Source organism: Schistocerca americana, chromosome 1 (assembly GCF_021461395.2).
Source record: "Schistocerca americana isolate TAMUIC-IGC-003095 chromosome 1, iqSchAmer2.1, whole genome shotgun sequence".
Lineage (NCBI taxonomy): Eukaryota > Metazoa > Arthropoda > Insecta > Orthoptera > Acrididae > Schistocerca > Schistocerca americana.
In genome coordinates, this window is record NC_060119.1 from 347,749,219 (window position 1) to 347,763,424 (window position 14,206).

The 14,206-nt window shown below is 38.9% G+C and overlaps 1 protein-coding gene across 3 annotated transcripts in view; it reads right to left on the reverse strand.

Moving 5' to 3' along the window:
* Positions 1–14,206, reverse strand: part of LOC124599481 (probable E3 ubiquitin-protein ligase MGRN1) — a 168,909-nt gene that overhangs the window by 79,945 nt on the left and 74,758 nt on the right. For all 3 annotated transcript variants that reach the window (XM_047136081.1, XM_047136083.1, XM_047136082.1), the window contains exon 11: positions 2,492–2,699. In XM_047136081.1, the coding sequence (XP_046992037.1) occupies positions 2,492–2,699 (208 nt within the window). The remainder of the gene's footprint in view (positions 1–2,491; positions 2,700–14,206) is intronic.

Consider the following 14,206-nt stretch of genomic DNA (forward strand, 5'->3'; position numbering starts at 1 on the left):
ACATGGATCATTCCAGCACGGCAGAGACAGCTGATAAACCTTGCACATGGAGTTTCAACAAAGTTCACAATTTGCACCATTGTCCCCAGAACTGATTTTAGTCCTGTGTTTCTGAGTTGAGTGGAAGGACTGAACAAGAGATTTCAAGGGTTCCGTGAGCAGCAACACCGAGACTTCTTGGACTTGTGCCATAGTGCTGAGAGCTGTAGAAGTATCAGTGTAAGGTCCAAGAAAATGACTCCTAGAGGCAAGAGTATTAAAATCCTGGTAGTTAACTGCTGAAGCATTCACAACAAAGTGACAGAGTTTGAAGCACTCTGAAAAGCAGTGACGCTCACATAAGCTAGATACAGAAAGATGGTTGAAACTGAAACTGATAACAGTGAGATTTTTAGAGAAAATTTAAGTGTTTACGAAAAGGATAGCTAGCAGGAAATGGACATGGTGCATTTGACACATTAGACAAGAAACTCAGATCCACCGAGACAGAAATTGAAACTCCATGTGAGATTGTGTGGGCAAGACTCAATGTTAGAGGTTGGCTTAAAATGGTTATTGGATCCTTATATCGACCACCAAAATCACCTCCTGATGTAACTGAAAACTTCAGAGGAAACATCAGTTCTTTTGAACATAAGTTCCCCAATTATACTGCAATCACTGGAGGGGACTTCAATCATCCAAAAATCAACTGGAAAAATTACAGTTTTGTTAGTGGAGACCACGACACGGCATCCTCCGAAACATTACTAAATGCCTTCTCCCAAAACTACCTTCAACATGTAGTTCGGAACAACAAGTAGATACGACCTCTTTGAGGATGTCTGTGTGCAAACTATTATAAGTGACCATGATGCAGTTGTGGCACCAATGATTATCAAAGTACAAAGAACAACCAAAACAAGTAGCAAGATACAGTGAAATCCCACTTTTACACTATGTGTAGGGTTACCCCTTGCATTTTCGCACTTTGTGTATGATATATGTACATAACAGGCGTCAAAAGTCTTGTCAGAGACTTTTTCATTATCTAATAAATGTTTATCATCTAATGAAAACCATTGATGCAAATGGAATTGGTAACTGTCTGGGAAGCAGAAACGTCTGACTTAATTTCAAACGTCATAATCGACGGCTTTGAAAGCCTGCAGCTCTCATTCATTATTTAAATAATGAAATACTGCAGTAGTTACGTATTTTTTAATGTTTAATGATACGTTCCAAAAATTTTTCTCATTGTCAAGGGCAAATATGTACATAAATATTTTGTGTGGTACTTGAGTACGTGTTATTCTGCCTCTCATGCACTGTAATTGTGTTTTTGAGGTTATCAGCCATCAGGTATTGTGCCTCCCCAGTTACGTAGAAAATTGACAATGAGAATAAATTCTTGAAACACATTTTGTTCAGCATGGAAAAAACGTAACCAGTGTTGTGTTTAAACTAAAAACATTTGAGCAATGCAAAGCAAATGACGGTGTCAACTACAAGAGGCCAAACATTGAAACACATTAAATATGGTTCAACAAAGGTGTCACAATGTTCACTACAATCATGAAACTGCATTTGCGCAGTAGAATGTTTGGAAATGATTGTGAATGGTCATGATATCTTTACTCGAATGAGCCTAGTTACCCCCATCAGCCATCACACCAAGTAGTGCTTGGCAGTAGTGGGAGATACAGCACAAATTGTTGTAACTTTTACACATTTACTGGTTTGAATCTGTTGAGTAGAGTGCCCTGGAGTCAAGAAACTTAACCATGTAATATTTTAAACACTACTGGACGGACAACATGCCAGCATCATTTTTTTTTTTTTTCCTCGACAAATATATTTTCGTAATGCGGTTATCTCGGGAAAATTATAAATATGCTGATGCAAATTTGAATTCAAACCAACACTGTGGACAGGAAATTGGACAGGAGTGATAAAAAATGTCGTAAACTGCGGGAAAACGTTGAGTCCGGGAATGTAAAAGCGGGGCTGTACTGTATATATGTTCAGTAACAATATAAGAAAAAAGATAGATCATTACTCGCCATAAAGATGATACATTGAGTTGCAGACAGGAACAATGAAAAGACTGATATGCATTTAGCTTTTGGCCATGAAACCATCTTCAGTAAAGGAAACACACACACACACACACACACACACACACACACACACACATATATTCATTCACACAAGCAAGCAAAGACAAGTATTATGACATTCGATTTTGTTAACAGGGCATCCATCTCCTCAGGAAGAATAAAAGACAGACCAAATTAACAAATTAGAATTATTGAATAATTGACTCACTGAAAACACACACACACACACACACACACACACACACACACACACACACAAACACAAACACACATATTAAACGCTTGTTAATATTAAACAAAATCAACTAAGAACTATCACAACACAAATCAACTTATTTCTTTCTTAAATTAGTTGAAAGGTGTGATAATTGACATTATCTCAAAATAGTTACTTGTTGGCATGTCGTTCGTTGTAGCTAGATCATCCTTAGTTCGCAGACTGTCAACATGAATGACTTCCTCTTCTTCCTCCTCATCTTCTTCTTCATCTTCATCATCCAAATTATTTCCAATTATTGAAACAGTAGTTGGTGGACTCACAACACCTGCCACTTCAAGTAAAGGTGAAAGCTTCTCTGCTTCACTATCATCATCAACGTTCTGCAAAGTACAAACAAACAAAAATAAAAATCCAGGTAAAGGCCACACTTCAGATACTCTGATGAATTAGAAACTAAAAATGATCAAGTCAATACAGTCTCATTTAAAGCAGTTTCCATTTTACAGCTAGCGAGCTGAACTACTCCCGCCACAAATCCACCAACAAGAGTCTGGTACTGTCAGCTTCTGTGCTCCCACTTCTTCTGGGTAAAACATTGTGCCTGCCAGTTCTCAGTAAGTCATTGTGGTAAGAGATTCATGTAATGTTTAATTTTGCATTCCATACAATGTGTGGTGAAAGTAGCTGAAAGAGGGGCACACCCAGGTTTCACTCCTTTCCAAAATGTTGGACTTCTTGTGGCTTACACAGGGTGCCAAAAACTTTAGGAACACGTTCCTTATACAGGAATAAGTAAAAACGCCTAGTAAACACAGGCTCTACAATGTATACCTTATGAGGTATGAGCATCTGTTCATTTTCAATACTATGAAGCAGATCTCCACTAAGCCAAGGTTTTCACTTTCCATATTTTGGGAGGAGGAAGTGTTGACCAAAAAAGGAAATAAATGCCTTGTAAACATGAGGTCTAAAATGCGTACTGTAAGAGCTATGAGCACTTGTTCATCTTCGGTAATGTGAAATACATACCTGCTAAGGTATGGATTTTACAGCCTATGTTTACTAGATATTTTTTGCTTGTTTTGGACCCTACTACCTCTTCCCAAAATATGAAAAGTAAAGAGTGGAAGAGATGTGTGTCATAGTATCGAAGATGAACAAATGCTCATATGTCTTAAGTTATGCACTTTAGTGGCCTTGTTTACTAGACTTTTTTCCTTGTTTTGCTGAAAAGAAGGTGTCACTAAAGTATGCTGATTACTATTATTTTGGACACCCTGTGTAAGTCGCAAGTCCAACATTTTGGGATACCCTGTATACTGTCAGTCACATAAATTTCTGTGTTCTGTGAGAAATTATTTTGGTTTACAGAGAGAGAGGCAGGGCAGGGGGGAGGGATATAAAGAACCACCTCTTGTTCCTCTGAACAAAGTAGTGGAGTGCATGCAGCTGCTCTACAAGTCAGTGAACAGTTTTGTCATCTGAATTAGCAATATGTAAATTGCCAAAGAAGAATAGGAGGAGGTAGGTTAGAAAATTTAAAATGGGAAATGGATAGGTTAAACTAAGATATAGTGGGAATTAGTGAAGTTCGGTGGCAGGAGGAACAAGACTTTTGGTCAGGTGAATACAGGGTTATAAATACAAAATCAAAAAGGGGTAATGCAGGAGTAGGTTTAATAATGAATAAAAAAATACGATTGCAGGTAAGCTACTACAAACAGCATAGTGAACGTATTACTGTGGCCAAGATTGACATGAAGCCCACGCCTATACAGTAGTACAAGTTTATATGCCAACTAGCTCTGCAGATGATGAACAAATTGATGAAATGTATGATGAAATAACAGAAATTATTCAGGTAGTGAAGGGAGACGAAAATTTAATAGTCATGGGTGACTGGAATTCAACAGTAGGAAAAGGAAGAGAAGGATACATAGTAGGTGAATATGGATTAGGGCTAAGAAATGAAAGAGGAAGCTGCCTGGTAGAATTTTGCACAGAGCATAACTTGATCATAGCTAACACTTGGTTCAAGAATCATGAAAGAAGGTTGTACACATGGAAGAACCCTGGAGATACTAAAAGGTTTCAGGCAGATTATATAATGGTAAGGCAGAGATTTAGGAACCAGGTTTTAAATTGTAAGTCATTTCCAGGGGCAGATGTGGACTCTGACCACAATCTATTGGTTATGAACTGTAGATTAAAACCGAAGAAACTGCAAAAAGGTGGGAATTTGAGGGGATAGGACCTGGATAAACTGAAAGAACCAGAGGTTGTACAGAGTTTCAGGGAGAGCATAAGGGAACAATTGACAGGAATGGGGGAAAGAAACACAGTAGAAGAAGAATGGGTAGCTTTGAGGGATGAAATAGTGAAGGCAGCAGAGGATCAAGCAGGTAAAAATACGAGAGCTAGTAGAAATCCTTGGGTAACAGCAGAGATACTGAATTTAATTGAGGAAAGGAGAAAATACAAAAATGCACTAAATGAAGCAGGCAAAAGGGAATACAAACGTCTCAAAAATGAGATCGACAGGAAGTGCAAAATGGCTAAGCAGGCATAGTTAGAGGACAAATGTAAGGATGTAGAGGCTTATCTCACGGAGGGGTAAGATAGATACTGCCTACAGGAAAATTAAAGAGACCTTTGGAGAAAAGAGAACCACTTGTATGAATATCAAGAGCTCAGATGGAAACCCAGTTCTAAGCAAAGAAGGGAAATCAGAAAGGTGGAAGGAGTATATAGAGGGTCCATACAGGGGCGATGTTCTTGAGGACAATAATATGGAAATGGAAGAGGATGTAGATGAAGATGAAATGGTAGATATGATACTGCGTGAAGACTTTGACAGAGCACTGAAAGACCTAAGTTGAAAGAAGGCCCCAGAAGTAGACAACATTCCATGAGAACTACTGATGGCCTTGGGAGAGCCAGTCCTGACAAAACTCTACCGTCTGGTGAGCAAGATGTATGAGACAGGCGAAATTCCCTCAGACTTCAAGAAGAATATAATAATTCCAATCCCAAAGAAAGCAGGTGTTGACAGATGTGAACATTACCGAACCATCAGTTTAATAAGTCACAGTTGCAAAATACTAACGCAAATTCTTTACAGACGATTGGAAAAACTGGTTGAAGCCGATCTCGGGGGAGATCAGTTTGGATTCCGTAGAAATATTGGAACACATGAGGCAATAATGAACCTATGACTTATCTTAGAAAATAGAGTAAGGAAAGGCAAACCTACATTCCTAGCATTTGTAGACTTAGAGAAAGCTTTTGACAATGTTGACTGCAATACTCTCTTTCAAATTCTGAAGGTGGCAGGGGTAAAATACAGGGAGCGAAAGGCTATTTACAATTTGTACAGAAACCAGATGGCAGTTATAAGAGTCGAGGGACATGAAAGGGAAGCAGTGGTTGGGAAGGGAGTGAGACAGGGTTGTAGCCTCTCCCCAATACTATTCAATCTGTATATTGAGCAAGCAGTAAAGGAAACAAAAGAAAAGTTTGGAGTAGGCATTAAAATCCATGGAGAAGAAATAAAAACTTTGAGGTTCGCCAATGACATCGTAATTCTGTCAGACACAGCAAAGAACTTGGAAGAGCAGTTGAATGGAATGGACAGTGTCTTGAAAGGAGGGTATAAGATGAACATCAACAAAAGCAAAACGAGGATAATGGAATGTAGTCGAATTAAATCGGGTAATGCTGAGGGAATTAGATTAGGAAATGAGACACTTAAAGTAGTAAAGGAGTTTTGCTATTTGGGGAGCAAAATAACTGATGATGGTCGAAGTATAGAGGATATAGAATGTAGACATTGGCAATGGCAAGGAAAGCATTTCTGAAGAAGAGAAATTTGTTAACATCGAGTATTGATCTAAGTGTCAAGAAGTCGTTTCTGATAGTATTTGTATGGAGTGTAGCCATGTATGGAAGTGAAACATGGACAATAAATAGTTTGGACAAGAAGAGAATAGAAGCTTTCAAAATGTGGTGCTACAGAAGAATGCTGAAGATTAGACGGGTAGATCACATAACTAATGAGGAGGTATTGAACAGAATTGGGGAGAAGAGGAGTTTGTGGCACAACTTGACTAGAAGAAGCGATCGGTTGGTAGGACATGTTCTGAGGCATCAAGGGATCACCAATTTAGTACTGGAGGGCAGCGTGGAGGGTAAAAACCATAGAGGGAGACCAAGAGATGAATACACTAAGCAGATTCAGAAGGATGTAGGCTGCAGTAGGTACTGGGAGATGATGAAGCTTGCGCAGGATAGAATAGCATGGAGAGCTTCATCAAACCAGTCTCAGGACTGAAGACCACAACAACAACAACAACAACAACAACATGGGGAAAATTATGGAGAGAGAGAGAGAGAGAGAGAGAGAGAGAGAGAGAGAGAGAGAGAGAGAGAGAGAGAGAGAGAGAGAGAGAGAGAGAGACTATGTGGTGAAGATTTTAGATTGTTGCTCTTAAATTGTGGTGGTGCACAGTCCCCTTAGTGGCACACTAAGGCCCCAAAATTTTTTCCACCTAAAACACTGACTTAGGGAGTGATAGTATTCTCTGACTGCTGAAGTAACATCTTTCAAATGTTAGTTCAATTCTTGCAGATCTTAATCAGCAATCTGCACTCTGGAATTTAAATTCCACTGTTTTTTGGCTGTTACTTATATTCATGCACCTTGTTTTTCTGTTTATCCAGTGTTTAGAGTAACATATGCTTTTCCCCAGCATATTTGTCTCCTACATTTGTGGTGTCATCTGAAGAGTGAGGTCCCTCACTACAGAACCACAAGCTAAGGACAGTCGCTGTCAGAAACAGCCACGAATGAGAGACATCGACGAAGACACAGCCTCGTGAGGTTCTGCATGTCTCCACTGCTGGAAGTCTACTTATCTTATGTCAGAGCACAGCACACGTCGGCCCCTCCTCTTTGATAGCCTGCTCTGGTAGCAGCGTCATCGTAGTTCACATCCAGTAGCGAGCTAGTGTCATTAGTCAGAACTGTGTACCGAAGTTTATAGCTAAATGAAAGTAGTATTTGACTGTCATTCAGTACAAGACAAAAACTGTTGCAGCATTACATGACAGTATTATTCAGTGCAAGAACAGTTACTAACGTGTACTGTGATTGTAATCGTATATTGACCCTCATATGGACTTGGATTTCTACTAAAGATAAGTATTCTGTATTAAAGAGTTTTCCTGAAACTGAATTAATATTCTATACATGTTGTACACCCCACTTGACTTCCTCCAGAAGTCAAACTTATTGAATTGTTGTCTAGGCTTGCTACAATATATATAAAAATGGTGACAAGTACGTTCTCATATATGTTCAGTCTGCCTGTGTGGAAGTGCTCGGTGTACTGTTAGTCATAGTGGGAGTAATGTTTTTGTGTATTCTATTTAGTATAAAGTGCTTGACCATATCTAAGCCCTCAAATGAACTACCACTAAGGCAAACTGTTCAGTTTCAGGCACAGCAGACTGTACGACTGCTCTAAGTGTTCAACAGATGACAAACTTACTGTTGAAACAAGCAGCACCACAGCCAGATGCTGCACTCGAGTTTCACCAGTTTAGCAGCACAGAAGAGGATTGATTGGAACATCATGCTCAACTGGAAGCTCATTACACTACTTACAGAAATAAAAGTGTAGCATGCAATGCATTCTTTCTGTTCACTGTCAGAGCCAATGTGTACTGCCTGTGTCTCAAATTGTTTCCTGACTTTGGAAGATGTTGATTGTGAAATCAATGAGCATTACAAGATGCAGTTTCATGTCACTGTGGCAAGATTGAAATTTTTCCAACTTAAGACGCACCCTGACCAATCATTAAAACAATGGATTGCTGAATTTCAAGAGCTAACAAGAAATCGCAAGTGTTCTTGTCAAGAGAATTATAGTGATATTAAGTTACGTGATGCAACCACGCAAAATTATCACATGCACACATAAGCACTGCTTCCTAAATTGCCACACCCAGATCCGAAAACAATTCTGTCAATTGTAGAGTCTCAAAGTATAGTGGCCACAACCACGGTTGATTTTGAGACTCCGTCAATTTCTCTCTCAACAAAAACAATATCATCACAGAAGCAGACACAAGTGAAATTTTTAAACTATCATTGTGTCTTACTTTCTTGGTTGTTCTGCTTGTCAAAAAGTATTCTTGTTGTACCAGATATTTGTGTTCAAAAATTTGTGATACGGTCATAATATCCATATCTAATGACAGTTACTTCAATGTATAAAGAAGCTTAATTAGATTAGTGTTGAAAGAAGAAATATTGTTGGTCAATATTTAAAATCCAGGAGGATTCCAGCTTTCTTCCAGCCTCTAGCACTGAAGATCCTGTTGAGGAGTAGTAATCCACTAGCAAGAGCAGAAGCACAGTTATTTGGATTTTACTAGCATGTCTGAATAGTAGTGAATTTTATGAAATGGGCAACCATGGAGAATATTACACAATGGAGTAAAACCAAAATAAATAAATTAAACTCCACTTTGGCTCAGTTTCGTGACAGGGCTGAGTAACAATCATACACTCTACTTTGGCAGCAGTGACAGGATGCAAAATAGTGGCCCCTACAGACCAATAATAAGAAGATTTTAAGAAATTTAGTGAGAAGAAATTAGAGCTATACGTGGTTGTCCTTCACAATGAGTCTCAACAGCCACCAATAATTTGCAGTGCAGGTGCTATTAAAAAACCCTGTTCAATGAAGAGTGGAAATTATATATAGTCAATCAGTTAACAATTATTCTTGACTACAATGACAGATTCAAACTCGGAACAAGCCTGATCAGTCCATGATTTGGAAGAGCAATGACAGCAGTTCATACAACCTCCAAATGCCATCAATACACCAGTAGTTCACCCGAACAAGATGCGCTCCTATACAACTAAGGTGAGCAGTACCTGTGATAAACGATTTGTTTTTCTATGTTATTTTGAGTGTGGTTGTGTGACAGTACCTCAACATGGGGCAATTTAACAATGAGTGATTTGGTACTGCTACAAGAATAAACTAATTCTTCTTAAAAGTGTATTGTTGAATTAACTGTGTGCCTGTGGTTGCCCGCAGCAAGGAAAGCAGTTTACCACAAATATTTAAAAAAATTAGATGATTTATCTAATAGTATTAAAGCCACCCAGGAAGTTTTTTCTAATAGTATTAAAACCCAAGGGGAAGAGTTGTTAATGGTATTAAAACCCAAGGGAAAGAGTGAAAAAGTTTACAAAGAAGCATAGCATCTCTACCCGAGGAAAGTTCTATGTACTGACTTGGCAGAAAATCCTAAGAAATTTTGGTCTTATGTCAAAGCGGTAGGTGGATCAAAACAAAATGTCCAGACACTCTGTGACCAAAATGGTACTGAAACAGAGGATGACAGACTAAAGGCCGAAATACTAAATGTCTTTTTCCAAAGTTGTTTCACAGAGGAAGATTGCACTGTAGTTCCTTCTCTAGATTGTCGCACAGATGACAAAATGGTAGATATCGAAATAGACGACAGAGGGATAGAGAAACAATTAAAATCGCTCAAAAGAGGAAAGGCCTCTGGACCTGATGGGATACCAATTCAATTTTACACAGAGTACGCGAAGGAACTTGCCCCCCTTCTTGCAGCGGTGTACCGTAGGTCTCTAGAAGAGCGTAGCGTTCCAAAGGATTGGAAAAGGGCACAGGTCATCCCCGTTTTCAAGAAGGGACGTCGAGCAGATGTGCAGAACTATAGACCTATATCTCTAACGTCGATCAGTTGTAGAATTTTGGAACACATATTGTGTTCGAGTATAATGACTTTTCTGGAGACTAGAAATCTACTCTGTAGGAATCAGCATGGGTTTCGAAAAAGACGGTCATGTGAAATACAGCTCGCACTATTCATCCACGAGACTCAGAGGGCCATAGACACGGGTTCCCAGGTAGATGCCGTGTTTCTTGACTTCCGCAAGGCGTTCGATACAGTTCCCCACAGTCGTTTAATGAACAAAGTAAGAGCATATGGACTATCAGACCAATTGTGTGATTGGATTGAGGAGTTCCTAGATAACAGGACACAGCATGTCATTCTCAATGGAGAGAAGTCTTCCGAAGTAAGAGTGATTTCAGGTGTGCCGCAGGGGAGTGTCATAGGACCGTTGCTATTCACAATATACATAAATGACCTTGTGGATGACATCGGAAGTTCACTGAGGCTTTTTGCGGATGATGCTTTGGTGTATCGACAGGTTGTAACAATGGAAAATTGTACTGAAATGCAGGAGGATCTGCAGCGAATTGACGCATGGTGCAGGGAATGGCAATTGAATCTCAATGTAGACAAGTGTAATGTGCTGCGAATACACAGAAAGATAGATCCTTTATCATTTAGCTACAAAATAGCAGGTCAGCAACTGGAAGCAGTTAATACCATAAATTATCTGGGAGTACGCATTAGGAGTGATTTAAAATGGAATGATCATATAATGTTGATTGTCAGTAAAGCAGATACCAGACTGAGATTCATTGGAAGAACCCTAAAGAAATGCAATCCGAAAACAAAGGAAGTAGGTTACAGAACGCTTGTTCGCCCACTGCTTGAATACTGCTCAGCAGTGTGGGATCCGTACCAGATAGGGTTGATAGAAGATATAGAGAAGATCCAACGGAGAGCAGCGCGCTTCGTTACAGGATCATTTAGTAATCGCGAAAGCGTTACGGAGATGATAGATAAACTCCAGTGGAAGACTCTGCAGGAGAGACGCTCAGTAGCTCGGTACAGGCTTTTGTCAAAGTTTCGAGAACATACCTTCACCGAAGAGTCAAGCAGTATATTGCTCCCTCCTACGTATATCTCGCGAAGAGACCATGAGGATAAAATCAGAGAGATTAGAGCCCACACAGAGGCATACCGACAATCCTTCTTTCCACGAACAATACGAGACTGGAATGGAAGGGAGAACCGGTAGAGGTACTCAAGGTACCCTCCGCCACACACCGTCAGGTGGCTTGCGGAGTATGGATGTAGATGTAGAAGTAGAATTACAAACAGAGGTAAACAATCAATGTGATCTAGTGCAAAATGAAGTTAATGAGCAATTTAGAGAGGTGAACAGAAACTTGCAATAATAAAAGAATTAAGTGAGCTGAAATTTAAGAATAGTAATGAGTAAATCTCAGACGTCCCAATAAGGCTGAATGTATAGAGAATAGGAATTCGAAGGTAACAATTAGTGCCCATTCTACTTTTACTAGTTTGAAGCAACAAATACATGACCTAGTTGAGCAGAAGGTGCAAGAGAGAAATGACTCAACTGTAGGTACTCTTAATCCTGCAGGAGAGTCAGTTAAAAATGATGGGGAATTTCAAAAACTCTGGGTGGAAATGAAGAAAACAAAACAAGAATTAAGCACAAGGCAGATTAAAAGAGTAATGGATTAGCACAAGACTTAATAGAGGAATTTCAACGTGGAAATGGGATGAACTTGTCGAAACAGATTCCTAAATGTAAACCAGACGGTGATGTACATCTCACCTATTTCTTAAGAGTGTTCACTATATCTTTACTAAAGAGGTGTGAATATTCTTTAAAAAATAGATTTAGCACTCAGTTACTTGGCAGGTGACACAGCAGAATGGGGAACCACTCATTCAGAAGAGTTCAAATCTCTGAACAATTTCCAGAAAAAATTCAAAAGGAAATACTGTTCGCCTAGTACAAAGGAGAATTTGACTGTACGATTACGTGATCCCAAATACTATAATGGTACATAGGATAGTTGCAAGTAATACACTGAATGGCACTTAACTAAATACAAATATTTAGATAACCCACTGAAACACATTTTGGCGAAGGCCCTCATTAGGAGACTATTTTGCTATGTGAGGAAAGAAACATGATACTGGAGCTGGACCACTACTGACGATCTATGAGCCTTTATAGGAGGCCTGGATATACCTAATAAAGAATGGGAACAGGGGGGCGGGGGTGAGGGGGTGAGAAGGTGGGGAACTGCCCAAAGAAAACAATTACGGTGATCGCCACCCATCAAAATTTCAACAGAGAAAAGAGAGTAACTTCTGTCTTGCAGATAAAAGGAATAATAATTGAGGGAACAAAACAAGAAATGGCCAACCAAATAATTATTCGCAGGTATTTATATCCAATACAACAAATAACCTACAGAACCATGTATCCTTTAGTATGTTTTTTCAAAATCAGGTTTCCTCAAATGGATCCTATCCTATTCCAGATTCAGAAAACAAGGAACATCATGGTGTAAGAATCAGGATCCAAGAAGTTACAATGCAGCCTTAGGCCCGTGGGGAGGCTAATTGCATTTATCCATACTGTTGTGGGACACAAGTGGTCACTGGAAGAAGGTGAAATAAAATATGAAGAGCAAATTAAAACAATAGTAGTCCGAAATGTATTTGGTGTAACACAGATATTTATATACATTCTGGAAGTGAAGTTTCACCAATATCCCAAGGTTTCCTAGTAAAAATCCAGAACAAACAATAAATAATTTTAAGTTTTTGTAAATCATATTAGTGGTACCTAATATAAATCTGCATATACTACTTGGGATAGATTGGTTACTTACTCACAAAGTATTGTTAAGTTTCAAAACGAATGAGCCGTACTGGACAAGTGGAGTTTCCATATATAGGGTGTCCTTCAAGAATAATAGCTAACAATTAAGCCAAATTTATCAGTGGATAATGCTCAGTTACTAGCAACGGTTAGATACGAGAACGTTGATGATAGCCTGGAACACCCTAAGATAAAAGCTTGTTAGTCAAATAGTTAATGACTAAACAAAAACAGGAACTGCACGATATTTTACTACAATAGAGAGACATATTTTTTGATAAGACCAGAGTAATTAGTCAGTGTATCTGTAAATTTAAAGTAAAAGATAATACACCTTTCTTTTGTAAACCTTATCCAGCACCATTAAGTTTAGATCTGCAGTGCAGGGAGAAATCCAGAAAATGGTTGAGAATGGAATCATAGAACATAATGTAAGCATATGCAACAATCCTCTACTACATGTGAGAAAATTTTCTGGAGGCACGTGACTTGAATCTGACACTCATACCCTTAATAACCATGTAGAAACTGAAAGAAATACAATGGTCTGCATCGGAGAATTGCTGTTGAGATTTGCGTAAGCTAAATATTTTAGCTCGATGGATCTGATAACCCAACATTGGCAGGTATGTCTTCATGAATATTCTACACCATGTACCATGCTTTTATTTGAGGGTAAACTGTACCATTTTTTAATACTTCTCTTTGGTTTGTACATCTCAGTAGTGGTACTCACACAAGCACTAGAGAAATTTCTGGCAGAACGACCTGGTGCATGTATGTGGATGACATTTTGATTTTTTAGAAAACATCAGGAGAGCACTGCTCTTTACTAACCAAAACATTGCATAAATTTTACAAAATTGCCATCACAATTAAATTATCAAAATCATACTTTGGCCAGGACAAACAGAATTTTTTTTCCATATTGTAGGAATACAAGGGTTGGAGCCTGATCCTGAAAGTATAAGAGCCATCATAGATTGTCCTGAACTGAGAAATTTCTCAGGCTAGAGGAATTCTATAGGCATTTCATAAGAGGTCAACCCATTAATGATCCACAATTATTATCCCTTTTAAAACAAAGATCGAAATGGACATGGGATGAGGGGACATAAGAGGCATTTCAGAATGTTAAACAAGCTTCGGTAGCTGTACCCATGCCAAAATACCCAGTAATGCAGGAAACATTCAAGTTCACAACCAGTCTATAAATGGGATAGCATGCAAATTATTTCAAGGTGAATGGGACCCAGAACTAGGAGAACACAACGC